This window comes from Embiotoca jacksoni, unplaced genomic scaffold, assembly GCF_022577435.1.
Source record: "Embiotoca jacksoni isolate LCO1_2020_lvr unplaced genomic scaffold, fEmbJac1.0.p SCAF_12, whole genome shotgun sequence".
Classification (NCBI taxonomy): Eukaryota; Metazoa; Chordata; class Actinopteri; family Embiotocidae; genus Embiotoca; species Embiotoca jacksoni.
In genome coordinates, this window is record NW_027185252.1 from 16260332 (window position 1) to 16272568 (window position 12237).

The window sequence follows — 12237 nt, forward strand, 5'->3', positions numbered from 1 at the left end:
GGATTCAATCTTCAAATAATTTTAAGCTTTTTCAAACTATATTATTTGGAGTTTTGAAAGTGGTGCGTTGGGGGTGGTCATTTCGTGTTCTCCAGTATCTAATGGTAGCAGGTTTATTTTACCAGTTTATTATTAGCTAAAGTGGCAGAAAACATGTTAACAGACCAGAAAAAAAAAAATCTATGCACAGTTTTAAGATGCGTTGTGTAACTGAGACTGACGTAAAGCCAGAGCAATAGTACTGAATTATGATTTCCATCCCTGAATACTTTTTCAACTGAAATCTCAGCAATCGCTCCTTAAAATGTTCTGTTATCTCTTAATTCTGCTTGCATTTGTTCATAATTCAAGTCATTAGGCTTTGCATAGGTGGTATACAGTCCAAACCAAAATCAGTATCTGTTCACTTGAAATGTTAAAGTCTCACTGAAGATGCTGAATGAGGACATTATGTCTGTGTGTATTTGTTAATAAACCAAAGTCTTTGATCAGAAGATGGTAGATTAAAACTCAGGGCTTTAGTAAAGTAATTTGAAATCATCCTCGATAGACAAATATCTGAATCGCCATCGCAAATTTCAATGCAATCCATCCAGTTGTCAATACATTTCACTTTAATAAAAAATGTCAGTGGCTCAAGTGATGAAGAACTCACGATCCTTTGACGTGAAATACACATTCTGAATTATGCAGTTCAAATTGACATGTGATTTTGGTATTTTCTTTTTATCAGCTGTCTGCCAGACCTCTTAATCTCATTTGTCATTAACATCAGTAAACCACACCCCATCTTTTGAAGAGCATTTACATACTGACTCCTCCTGAACGTGTTGTCTGTATAAATGTTCAACTCTGACGATGTTCTGGGTTGGCTTAGGGCTTTAGTAAATCTTCCCAGAGCTACAGTCTGTGTCTGTTAAGATCAATATAGACAAGAATGCTAATGAACACCAACTACAGCAAACTTTGGAACAGGACTTTGAGGGAATTCTTCAACTCAAGTCATTAAGATTCATCATCTGGGAACTATGAAAGTTTGTAAAAACAATAACAATATATCAGTCTGGAGCAAAGTGTTGAACTGACTGACCCACACAGCAGCACTATCATCATTAATATGTTTAAAAAAAAAAACACATGAGCTGCGTGCTGCATGCAGCCTAATCTTATTGACACGAAAAGCAACAGGCAGTCTTAAGCATACTCACGTTTATTGGAAACTCCGTAAACAATAATGCAACACAACTGATGCAGAAAAGCACAACACACTGAGAACAGAGTTACATTCACACACACACATTCAGCTTCCTTAGTAGCACTGTGCAATCTTACGGCAAGTCCGTTGAAGAAAACTAAACTCGGGCTCATTCAAATGTCTGCTACTGCATAATCTACGATGGTTCATTTGCATATTATAAGGAACAATGTAGTAATAGCTATTGGCTGTTTACATGGTGGAAATGTTTTTGAGTACAAATATCCTCAGACCCTGAAGTGTTTGCAGGGATGTGTTCAATACGAGTGAAGTGGCTGCCGGCGCCAGAACAAACACAGGCTCCAGCGGTCGCATTAAAACAAGTAACATTAGCATCCTTTGTTTTCTTCATGGTCATATTTCACACAGCAACTGTCCTTTATTGTACAGAAAAGTATACAAACAGCAAAACACAGCTCAAAGAGTTCTCAAGGCCTGACATGCTTTTTTCATAGAAAACTATCTTTTCTCACAAATGGAAACTGGCATGCCATGAACAAAGATTCGTAAGTCTTACACACTTTTAATTTTTTCTTCAGACATCTATCCATGATAACTGATAATAAACTAATTCCTCTTTGATATTTTTTTGTTGATTTTCTCCCTTCAATTCTTGTGAAATGACTGAAAAAAAAAATAACAAGCACTAGTTGCCCTTGAGCATCTAACGTGAAATTTTTCTTTCTTTCTCTGTAGAAAATTCTAAACTGTCACATCCACCATTTGAAACAAGGGACACTCACTGCCACAATGGTATCTATAGCACCTAATCAAAACTAATTGTGGAAGGATTTCAAGGAAAGTGGAGAAGTTCGATTCTTTGATGAAGAAAATACTAACATATATGACTTGTGAATGGTTTTCTTTCTTTTTTTTCCCCCCAATATACACTGCATCATCTAACAGGTGAAAATTAAAAGAGTACAAAGAGACTGCCAAGGCAGGCAAATGAAGGTGTTATAGACCATAACTGTGTCACAATCATTTGATCCCCAAAAATCTGCGTCAAGATGCCAAAATCTCCCAGAAAGACTCTGCACGTAGTCGGCGAGAAGTCTCCGCTGTTACAGTAAACTCTCAGAGTCTCGTCAAGTCCCGTCACAGAGTCTGATGTGCAGAGTCGAGCACCTGTTTCATTTTGTATTGCATCAGTGTGGGATAGGCCTAGTGAAACCCCCTCACACACGCACTTTTAAGAAGCTGCCAATGGGTTGCGTTATGGATGGAGGCTTCACTGTGGCTGATTTGAATAAATGATGTGGAAAATAATTTTTGACAGAGAGAAGCTTTCTGTGCCACGAGGCAAAGTGTGCCCAGAATAAAGTTCAACAGCAGCTGATGGTGCAGCTGTTTCAACCGATGCTTTCTGCTGAAACATGAGGGCTTTTGACAGTGGACACAGACAAATGTAAAAACAGGCTTCACCAACATCCTGACAAGATAATACAATTATGAAATAACCTTGTAGCTTTGGCCTGCTGCTCATTTCATCCCCCCCTCACACACAAACATATAACCTCTGCCTTCCTTTGTAGCTTGTTTGGGTTACAGGTAAACTGAGCTATTGCCTTCCCATTAATGTCACAGCAATGGCTAAAAGGACACAGTAATCAAGGCAACAAAATGATCCATAATTTCTGACAAAACTTGTAAAAAGCTACAAATTGCTTTGTTGATCATAGGGAGCCAGTTATCTGGCTGTGTCTCATCTCCATTAATAAAGCAGAACAGGAACAACCCAGGCAGAAAAAAAGAGCTACAAATCTTTGGTGTCTTCTTCGTTTCAACGCGCTGTCCCGATATTAATAAATAATGCAACTTTAATGGATGAATAATAAATCAAAATCATAGTCCCGGGTTCTGAGCTTTCTCCCGCTTGAATGGTAGATTGTCTATTTTGGGGGCTATAAGTGGGCTGAGAGCCATTTGCGATGCATGGGCTGTTCGCTGAGCACCTCGTAGTCCTAATGTCCTCATAAGCAGCAGCGGACGACCTCGCTTAATGAGGATTAATGCAGGATCGGAGAGTTCCCGCCTGTCCAGACACACTTCCGCCATACCCCGCCCACCTGCCTGTTATTGATTGCACTCACTGAGGGGTCCTCTGTGAACATGTGTTAAATGCAGGGCCTGGGAAAAAAAATTGGATGGTGACGGGGGAAAAGGGGGTGGGGAGGGGGGTTAGGAAGAGGAATGAGAGAAAGCAGAATTTCAAGCCAAAGACAAAAATGGAATAATAAAAACAAATGAGGTAACGGAGGAGATTCAGGTGAAGGGATATTGAATATTGTTTTTTGACATGAATCAGTGCTTCTCCAGGACTCTATAGGTTCTACATTTATCATTCTGCTGCTATGGACAACCAAAAATGATTAAAAACAGAGGAGTTATGAATCTAGACTGGTGCTGCAAAACCTCAAGGTTTACACAAACACATAAGTTCCCTCTGAAAATGCAGCGTACATTTAAAAGTTTAACTGAAACATTCATTTAATTTCTGGCTCTAGTTGCAATCACATCCCACAATTTGTGTGTGACATATATAATATTCGAATAGTTTAACTGTTTTGATTTCACAGTTGAATTGCTGTGACATTTGATGGGATTTCTTTTTTCCTAACTTTCTGTCCCGATCCTTCAACAGCCGAACAACAAATACAGTGTACTCCAGCATAAAGCAACCTGCCAACCACGTCTTTTACTAAGCAAAAAATATGTATATTTTCCTCCTCCTTAGCAGCCATTAGTAAGATGTTTCCTCACATTTTTAGCATGTTTTTCTCTCTTCTACCTCACCTGTGTTGTCCCATATTCATTGGTTCCTCTCATACATCTCATCTAAATATAGACTTAAATGGCTGCTGAGCGAGAAACAGATAAAAAAAAATAAAAATAAAAAAAATGAACACTCAAGTATGTAGGTGCCACCGAGACTGGGACGAGGGTGGAGTGGTAAGGAGATGGGCGAAGTGTTTTCCTGTCCACTGGAATGTATACGAGAGCCCGTCCGTCACTGGGGAATGGGCGGCGGGCTCGGCGGCTTGGAGAGGGTGTTTGGGGTCGTCTCGGTGGTGGCCACTAGTCATACCGGCCCTTCAGTCAAGCCCTCCAGGGGAAGGGTGGTGGCATTGTCAGTGGCCTGCGGATCGTCCTGTGGGTGCGAGGGCGTTTGGGCGGCCGCGGCCAGGCTGGCGTAAGGCAGGTGGCAGTCCGTGTGCAGAAAGGGTGGGTAGTGCTGGCGGTAGCAGATGTATGCAAACAGCAACCCGATCACTCCTCCGACGAAGGCGTCTACAAAGTCACAAAAACACATATATTGCAAGGTATGCATGTACGGCTAATTTTAGCCCGTGTGGAGGAAGATGGATAACACCTGCTCTTTGTATAGGCACGATTAATTAGACAGTATATGCTACAGTCTTGTGTGTCATCAATTTATCGTGGCTGGCTAGTTTAGAGGTTGATGAACGTAACGTGAAAGGCAAAGTGCTGAATTTGTTCCACTGAGCTTTGGGCTCACTTGCCTCTGGACAGGCTGTCTCTGTCACTGTCATATGCGGAGCAGTTTCGTATTATACCTGGCCCCCTTTTAAACTGTAATACATCATATAATATCACACTGTCATGGTGAATATTAAGCCTATATTGCCGGGTATAGATCAAAATGACACAGCTGGTGGCTGAAGCAGCTGAAAGTAAAGGCTTCCATAATATTTTTTCCATAGATCTGCCTTCAGTTTCTCTTTCTGAGCATAAAGAAAAATAATCTAACATCGATTTCCATCACTGAAGACCTGCAACAATGCTCGGGCTTGTTCTGTGAATTTTGCATTAACTCCTGTCATCTGGATTTAATAGAGCGTGACTTGATGCCATACATTAACTCGGTGGTCTCATTGAGACGGTGATTGGAAGCTCTGCATTTTTTTCCTCTCGGAGGACAGAGCTCACCTACAAAGTGCAGAAGAGAGGGTGAGAATATAAGTATCCATCAAGCTGGTGTAACAGCCAGGCTAATGGGGGCTCCCAGCTTGTGTTTACACTGGGAGCAGATTGAGGCCCCTCAAGTTTAATGGGCTGCACTATTACTGCTTACTTACAGTCTGCTGAGGAGAGACAGGAGGAGAAAAATAAATGGAAAGAGGACTCTGAGGGATCGGCTCACCTGTAACAAGTCTGTAAATAAATCCTGGTTGTAAAAAAAGAGCATGGTCTGTTGTGTAGCTGTTGACTGCACAGGAACATATGGTTCTCTAAAACTAATTAACACCATGTGACAGAGCTTTTGTCAAATTATCACATATTCTTTCCTACAGCCTACCCACTTATTCGTTCCTGTCCCTCTGTCTCCCCAAAATCTTCATCCCAAAAAAACTAAAGATATTAAAAAAACAAAACTAAAGCTTGTTATCATAATGTTCTTCATGCTGCTGAATAAAATGTTAACTCATTGTTATCTGACACAGTTTCCAGGAAATCGAAGACCATCATTATGTAATAACTGAAAGAAAGCCTGATGGGCAAACAAGCAAGCGGCCCAGCCTGATTTACAGTACGTTATTATGAGATCTGTCAGCCATGCTGATTAAGTGAACATTTTTGTGTGATCACAGCAGTACAGCTGTTTCAAATGTAGGTCTCATAAATCATCAGTATCATACTCATAAATTGCCTTGAGCCACGTTTGATTGAAACAGACTACTGAACAACGATCCTCCTCCAGCTGACACAAGCAAGATTTAACACTACATGGAAATTCAGCATTTATTTGACAATAATTTTGATTAATGCGGGAAAATTCCCGTTTCTGTGTCTGAGATGTGGGGCGGACCTTGCCAGTGGTGTTTGTAGTCACAGGTCCGGGACAGCGCGATCATCATGGCACTGTACAGAGGCAGCACCATGGCGCAGAGACGCCAGCTACGCCCTCGACCCTGGTCCGTAAAACACTGCAGTTTTCCCGCCAGGTAGAAGGAAGTGAAACCAAGACCGGAGAACGCAACTAACACAAACAGAAAGAAGAGAGGGAATCAAGAATGAACATTGTGTGCATTATTGTATATCATGAAAGACATAAACTTTGACCAAGTCTCAAGGGAATGTCTTGTCATTAACTGGCTCGCAAGCAATGATAAAAAGTCGTTGATCGTTGGACTAAAGAAATAATCAAATTTATAGTGTAGCCAGCGTGTCAGTTGTTAGATGGGTGTTTGTTTGCTGAGTGGAGGGTGTTGTATGCTAACAAAATGACCAAATCTGACCCAAAAAACTATCATGGTGCTATAAGTGTAAGCTGTGTGGAGAGCATAAAGACAGATGAAGTGGATTTAAGAGAGAGAGAGAGAGAGAGAGAGAGAGAGAGAGAGAGAGAGTGAGGAGTGTGACAGCTGTGTTCCAAATGGTGTACTTGTGTACCAACACTCACTATTTTAAGTGCATAAGTGCATTTACACTGTCAAGTACAGAAACATACAGTGCACTACAAGTATCAGGATGATGCACTCAACGGTCCAAAAAATAATAATAAATCTATACTCAACGATGGCCATCTTGGCTACGTAGAGGAAGGGGCGGGACTAACTACGTAAGGAATTTTCAAATTAAGGCGTCTGAGGAGGCTGCAGCTGTTCCTAAACACAGCACAAAAGGGTTTCTTTTTCACGACTGCTGCTGCTACTGGACAGCAGAATCAGTGTGTTTATTTAGTGTGTTACACAGAGGGAACAAAAACACGTTCATTTCTGCGTAAAATAATTAAAGCTGCAAATATTTTGTCGGGTGATGTATTCACAGTCAGTGCAGAATGGAAGTATGCGGTTTGAAACAACACTACTTGCACTACACAAGTACGAGTCCTAATATGTAAGAGCACTATTTGTTAGTGTACTAAGGGAAGTGCGACATTTGGAACACAGCACATGTCGTTTTATACTCCAGGGAGACTGGCCAGGTGTTTCAGCTGCATTGGATTAACCCCGCCCACCAGGTACCTGCAAAGAAACACAGACAGGGAAAAACACAGCAGGCCCGGCTAAGGAGGGCCGTCACAATCTTGTAAATATATAAATACATTGTGTTTGTGTGTATTTTACAAAAAATGTAATGAAGAAAGCTGATTGGAGTTTTTCAGCTCGTCCACCATCTTCCTATCTCCCACTGAGGGATGAAACTGCAGTCTGTTAGGTTGCAGGTGTCCCGAGCAAGCAAAGCAAACAGACAACTACTTTTATCAAGCTACACCAATCACAACCCACACACTGAAGGTTAACAATGTGCACGCTCTCGCAAAGTGGAGTGTGTAAGTGGCAACAGTGTGCATCCCACATCACAAAATGAAGTTCCTAAAGACTGGCTGTAAAGCAAACACTAATATAAATAAGAGAAGCAGGATTAGTCTGGAGGTGATTATAAAAATAAATAGCTGGTGCTCAATATTCATTTTTCTGAAGAAATCTCTGAAAAATAAAGCCCTGTGAGAGAAATAAATGTGACTGAGCTGCTGGCCTTGAAGAGCCCCCCATTCTCCTCCCCTGTCTCCCACTCAGCTAATGTCGGTTAGAGAAACAGCAGCGGTCTAACTGTATGAATTAAAGGTTGTGTGATGGAGCCATAAAAGGTGGTTTAGAGACAAGGTCATTAGTTTACTGCTACAGCAAGCCAAACAGCACCTATCAGCACCCATCAGCTGCCCATTTGTCACTCAACCCACAAACTGCCTGAGAATACTAAGGACGCTGGGACACGTGTGCAGCCTGTAGAGAGAGAGACAGACAGAAAGAGAAAGAGAGGAGAGGACGGTGAAGGCAGAAAGTCCAGCTTTCTCCGTTACTGTCCTGCTGTCAGGGAGTCGGAGGTGGATCCATGAAGAACTCAGCATTTTCCATTTGGCAATTTACATCAATATATTGGATGGCTGGTTTAACCTGATATTGACTATTATTTAAAAAATGGTTATACGCTGTCAGCCACCTCGGGAGTTATGGAAATATTGTGGTCCGCTTGATTGCATTCTTACTTAAAAATGAACACCTATATTGAACTCTTCAGCAGAACTGAATCTGATGTGGGCTGGATAGATGCAAACATTTTTGCTTATCTGCAGTAAATTGTAGAGGCTCTGAGAGGAACTGCACACCAGCCAAGTCTTAAACACACACAGTACAGCTCTGCACCTCCAACAGGCTCAGTGTTGGACTCAAAATGAAACATGAACTGGACATAGTAACATTAATTGGCCCAAAATCCCAAAAGAGAAACACCAAAAGCGTAAAGCTGAACAGAAACGGATTGACAACTATCCAAATTGCGCTTTAAAGTGGACTAATAACCAACCGACTGAATTAAAAAAGGCTAGATTAATACAGTTAATAAATTCAGTCCGTTGAATAAATCATTGTGGAGCACAGTGAAAGTATGAATCATGTTAAATGCTAATTGGCACCTTGTGGTATATAAAACACCGTACATAGTCACCATCACCACCCACAGTGTACCACATGAGTGTTACAGACAACAACACATTATTGTGAGGCTCTCTTCATCAGTCCATCCTTCTGTTCGGAGCCTATGAACAAGCCATCCCAGATCTTTGGCCTCAGCAGCCCTCCATGTCCATCCATCTCACTTCTGGGTGACTTCTCCACAATCCCAATCACGCCGCAGCTCACACCATTCATTTTAATAGCTCTAGCCAAGACAATTACAGCACTCATTTGGAAAGACGGAACTAAATTAGCCATAAACCAAAGACTCGGTCTGCTGACTAAACAATTTCACTTTTAACTCATAGAAGTTAAACATGAGAAAATCACACAAGATTTTCAAGACGTCATCAGTTTCTGCAGAGCTGATGTCTCATTACTATAGCATTAACTGCACAAAAATGGAAAACATTCAACACAATGTGCAGTTTCATCTACATTATTTGACCATAACAGAGATTATTCTGTGTGTTTTGTCTGCTTTAATTCTTCTCTTCTACTGCATTGTTGTTATAGACATCATCACTCATGTTTTTATTTCTCTGTGATGACAGCAGCAGTTAACATCTATGACCCTTCATCATTACTCATTCAAAGTGGCAGGAGCAGGAGCATAGCCAAGCATGTTTTGAGAGGGAGGCAGGGAAACATCCTGGACAGGTCACCAAACTCTCAGAGGGTCACAGTTTCAGTGTACATTGTAGGTGGAGCTCAAGACGGAAAATATATAAAGTAAATGGAGTCAATATTCGCTGACCTGTTTTACAACATACTGATAGAAAGTGCAGATTAAACATAGATTAAGATTAAATATACCCTTCCAATTAAAGCAAATACAACTGTATTCAAGCATAGGAAACTGGTTCATTACATTAGAGCAAGGAAACCTGCATTATTTACTCCACACAGTCAATCTGTTTGCAGACAACAGTGAGTAAACATCTTGAGGATCATGCTCGGTTTGGTGATATGCATAATACATGAGTGCGGACAGCAAGTGCAGTATGTATCCCACACAGATATGCACAAACATATTTCTACGATTACTGTAATTAACTAAGTCAATACAATGAATACGGGGTGTATCTAATAACCGCTGAAGGATGCTCCTCAAGAGGCAGCAGCAGCCACCCAGAAGGCCAGAGGACAGCGAGGAGGCCAAGAAAAGCAAAAACATCATGGTAATTAATCCGCTTCATGCATTTCAAAAGCCTTTAAAAGTAACTCCTCTGAGACAAAACAAAGATGCCTAATGAGAGTGATGAGTGCTGGGCGATTGCTTTTTAATTCATCTTCAAACGAGCATAAATTTTGTCTAGAAGTTACATGACGAAGAACCAATTCAATTGCAGTTTTTCAAAGAAATGGAAAGAAGGGATTTCTGTAAACATGGCCGAATTTTGACAAGGAATGGTGTTGGTTTAATTTATATATTATGAAAATATAAAATATCTTACTAGGTGAGAATGAAAATCCTCTTTCAGGCAGTGGAGGCACATGGGACAGTATGGAGTTCATTTAGTCCGTCATACTGGGTGTAATATATTTCATAGCATAGCCAGTTCTGAGGGAGCGATACTGTAGCTACACTGGTGCAACAAATAATGGCCACGCTTCATATGGGCCACTCTTCTCTGCCTCTGTGTCAGCAAAAATGACCCACAATGCCACGGTCATGTGTTTACGTCAACTGTGGCTGTGGCCTGTTACTTTATGTGACATTACGACCTTACATAAAGAATTACGGTATTTCTGAGATCAACTATTTAAACTTAACAGATTTTAATTGCATTTTATTCAATCTTGCCTATCTATCTAATATGTTATTTATTGCCCTTCTAATGACTGCAAGAACAAATAATATTTATGAATTTATAACTGAACACCATTCTTACTTCAACATGTCTCTTTGACAGTTACACTCCCACCCAGTTACTGTGATTTGTGATGACCCTTATATGTAAATATTCAAATAAATCCGATAATTTCCAGAACCCAATGTTTGATAACTGCAAAATACTTTCATGTCAAACTGATACTTTAACCTTTCCTCACAGGTAGGCAAATAAACATTAGTCCCGTTGAAATACATTTCAGTTGTTTTCCACAAGTGCAACAAATTTATGAATAGGATGTTCAAGAATGAGTCGTGATCCTTCTTTCCCTAGCTTTCTATTTCCTATCTGTAAGTGTGACTTTTCTCAAGTCGCAACCATCAAGTACTCTTCCAAGTCTCCACTCATTGCACGGAATCCCTTCCTCTTTGACAATGACAATATCTCCAATCTTCACATTTCATTTTGAAGAGTGGCAGTATTGTCTGAAAGTGATGTTTGTCAGGTATTCCTTCCGCCACCTCCTCCAGAATTGCTCTGTCAGATATTATACTCTGTGCCATCTTTTCTTGGCATACAAATCTTCAGCCACAAACGTCCCTGGTGGAGGCAGCGGAACAGAAGCTTTCATGGGAAGTATATGATTTGGGGTAAGTGACTCTAGAGCTTTGGGATCATTTAGGTTGTTAAGAGTGAGTGTGCAGCTATTTACAATTAACATTGCCTCATAAAGGAATGTTCTCAGAGAAGCATCATCTAATCATCCAGAGTTTTGCGACAGAACACAGTTTAGGACGCTCTGAACTGTCCTGATCTGTCGTTCCCAAACACCTCCCATGTGACTGGCATCGGGCACATTCATAGGTGAAGTCACATTGTTTTTCGGCTAGGTAAACTGTCAGTCTGTCTTTGTCCATTTCCTTCAAGGCCTTTGTCAGCTCAGTTTACGCCCCAACATAATTTGTCCCTTGAGCCAATCTCATTTGTGTTACAGCTCCCCGGATTGCTATAAACATCTCAATGTGTTTATAAAAGTGTCAGCTGATAGATCGTCCAACATTTCGATGTGGATTGCCCTTGAGGACAGGCAAGTGAATATGAGATCATATCTCATGCACTCTTTACAACCTTGCTTAGTGTAAAATGGTCCGATGCAATCGATCCCACAGTAGGAGAATGGTGGCGTGGGATCAACACGGTCCGCAGATAGACCTGCCATACTTTGCGTCTCTGTTGGCCTGCAAGCTCTGTATCACACATTGCTTGATGTGGTTTGCCACGGCTTTGCTGCCACCAACAACTCAATACCCATTTGCTCTCAATTCATTGAGTGTTTGTCCTCTGCCTTGATGTTGACTTTTCCTGTGGCAGTGATCTAGGATCAGCTGTGTGATTACACCATCTCTCGCTAAGATTACTGGATGTTTCAAGTCAAGATGTAGGGAAGCATTCTTTAATCGGCCTCCCACCCTGAGGACACCATCTTCCAATATTGGGTCAAGCTAGAACAATGAATGACTATGTGCCAATTTGCCATGACTCAGTATTTGTATGTCCTCTTTAAAAGCATCCTCTTGTGCCAGTTTCACAATCACCAGGCTGGCCTTTCTCCTGTCTTCAACGTTTATGGGTTCTGTTGTTTTGACTGTCTTTACGAGTCGCTGGA

The 12237-nt window shown here is 41.1% G+C and overlaps 1 protein-coding gene across 3 annotated transcripts in view; it reads right to left on the minus strand.

Annotated features, from left to right (window-relative positions):
* Nucleotides 1–1194: 1194 nt before the first annotated feature.
* Nucleotides 1195–12237, minus strand: part of plpp4 (phospholipid phosphatase 4) — a 57964-nt gene continuing 46921 nt past the window's right edge. For all 3 annotated transcript variants that reach the window (XM_069145109.1, XM_069145108.1, XM_069145107.1), the window contains 2 exons: nt 6087–6257; nt 1195–4546 (listed from right to left, as the gene is read on the minus strand). In XM_069145109.1, coding sequence (XP_069001210.1) covers nt 4338–4546; nt 6087–6257 — 380 coding nt within the window. In that variant the 3' untranslated portion in view covers nt 1195–4337. The remainder of the gene's footprint in view (nt 4547–6086; nt 6258–12237) is intronic.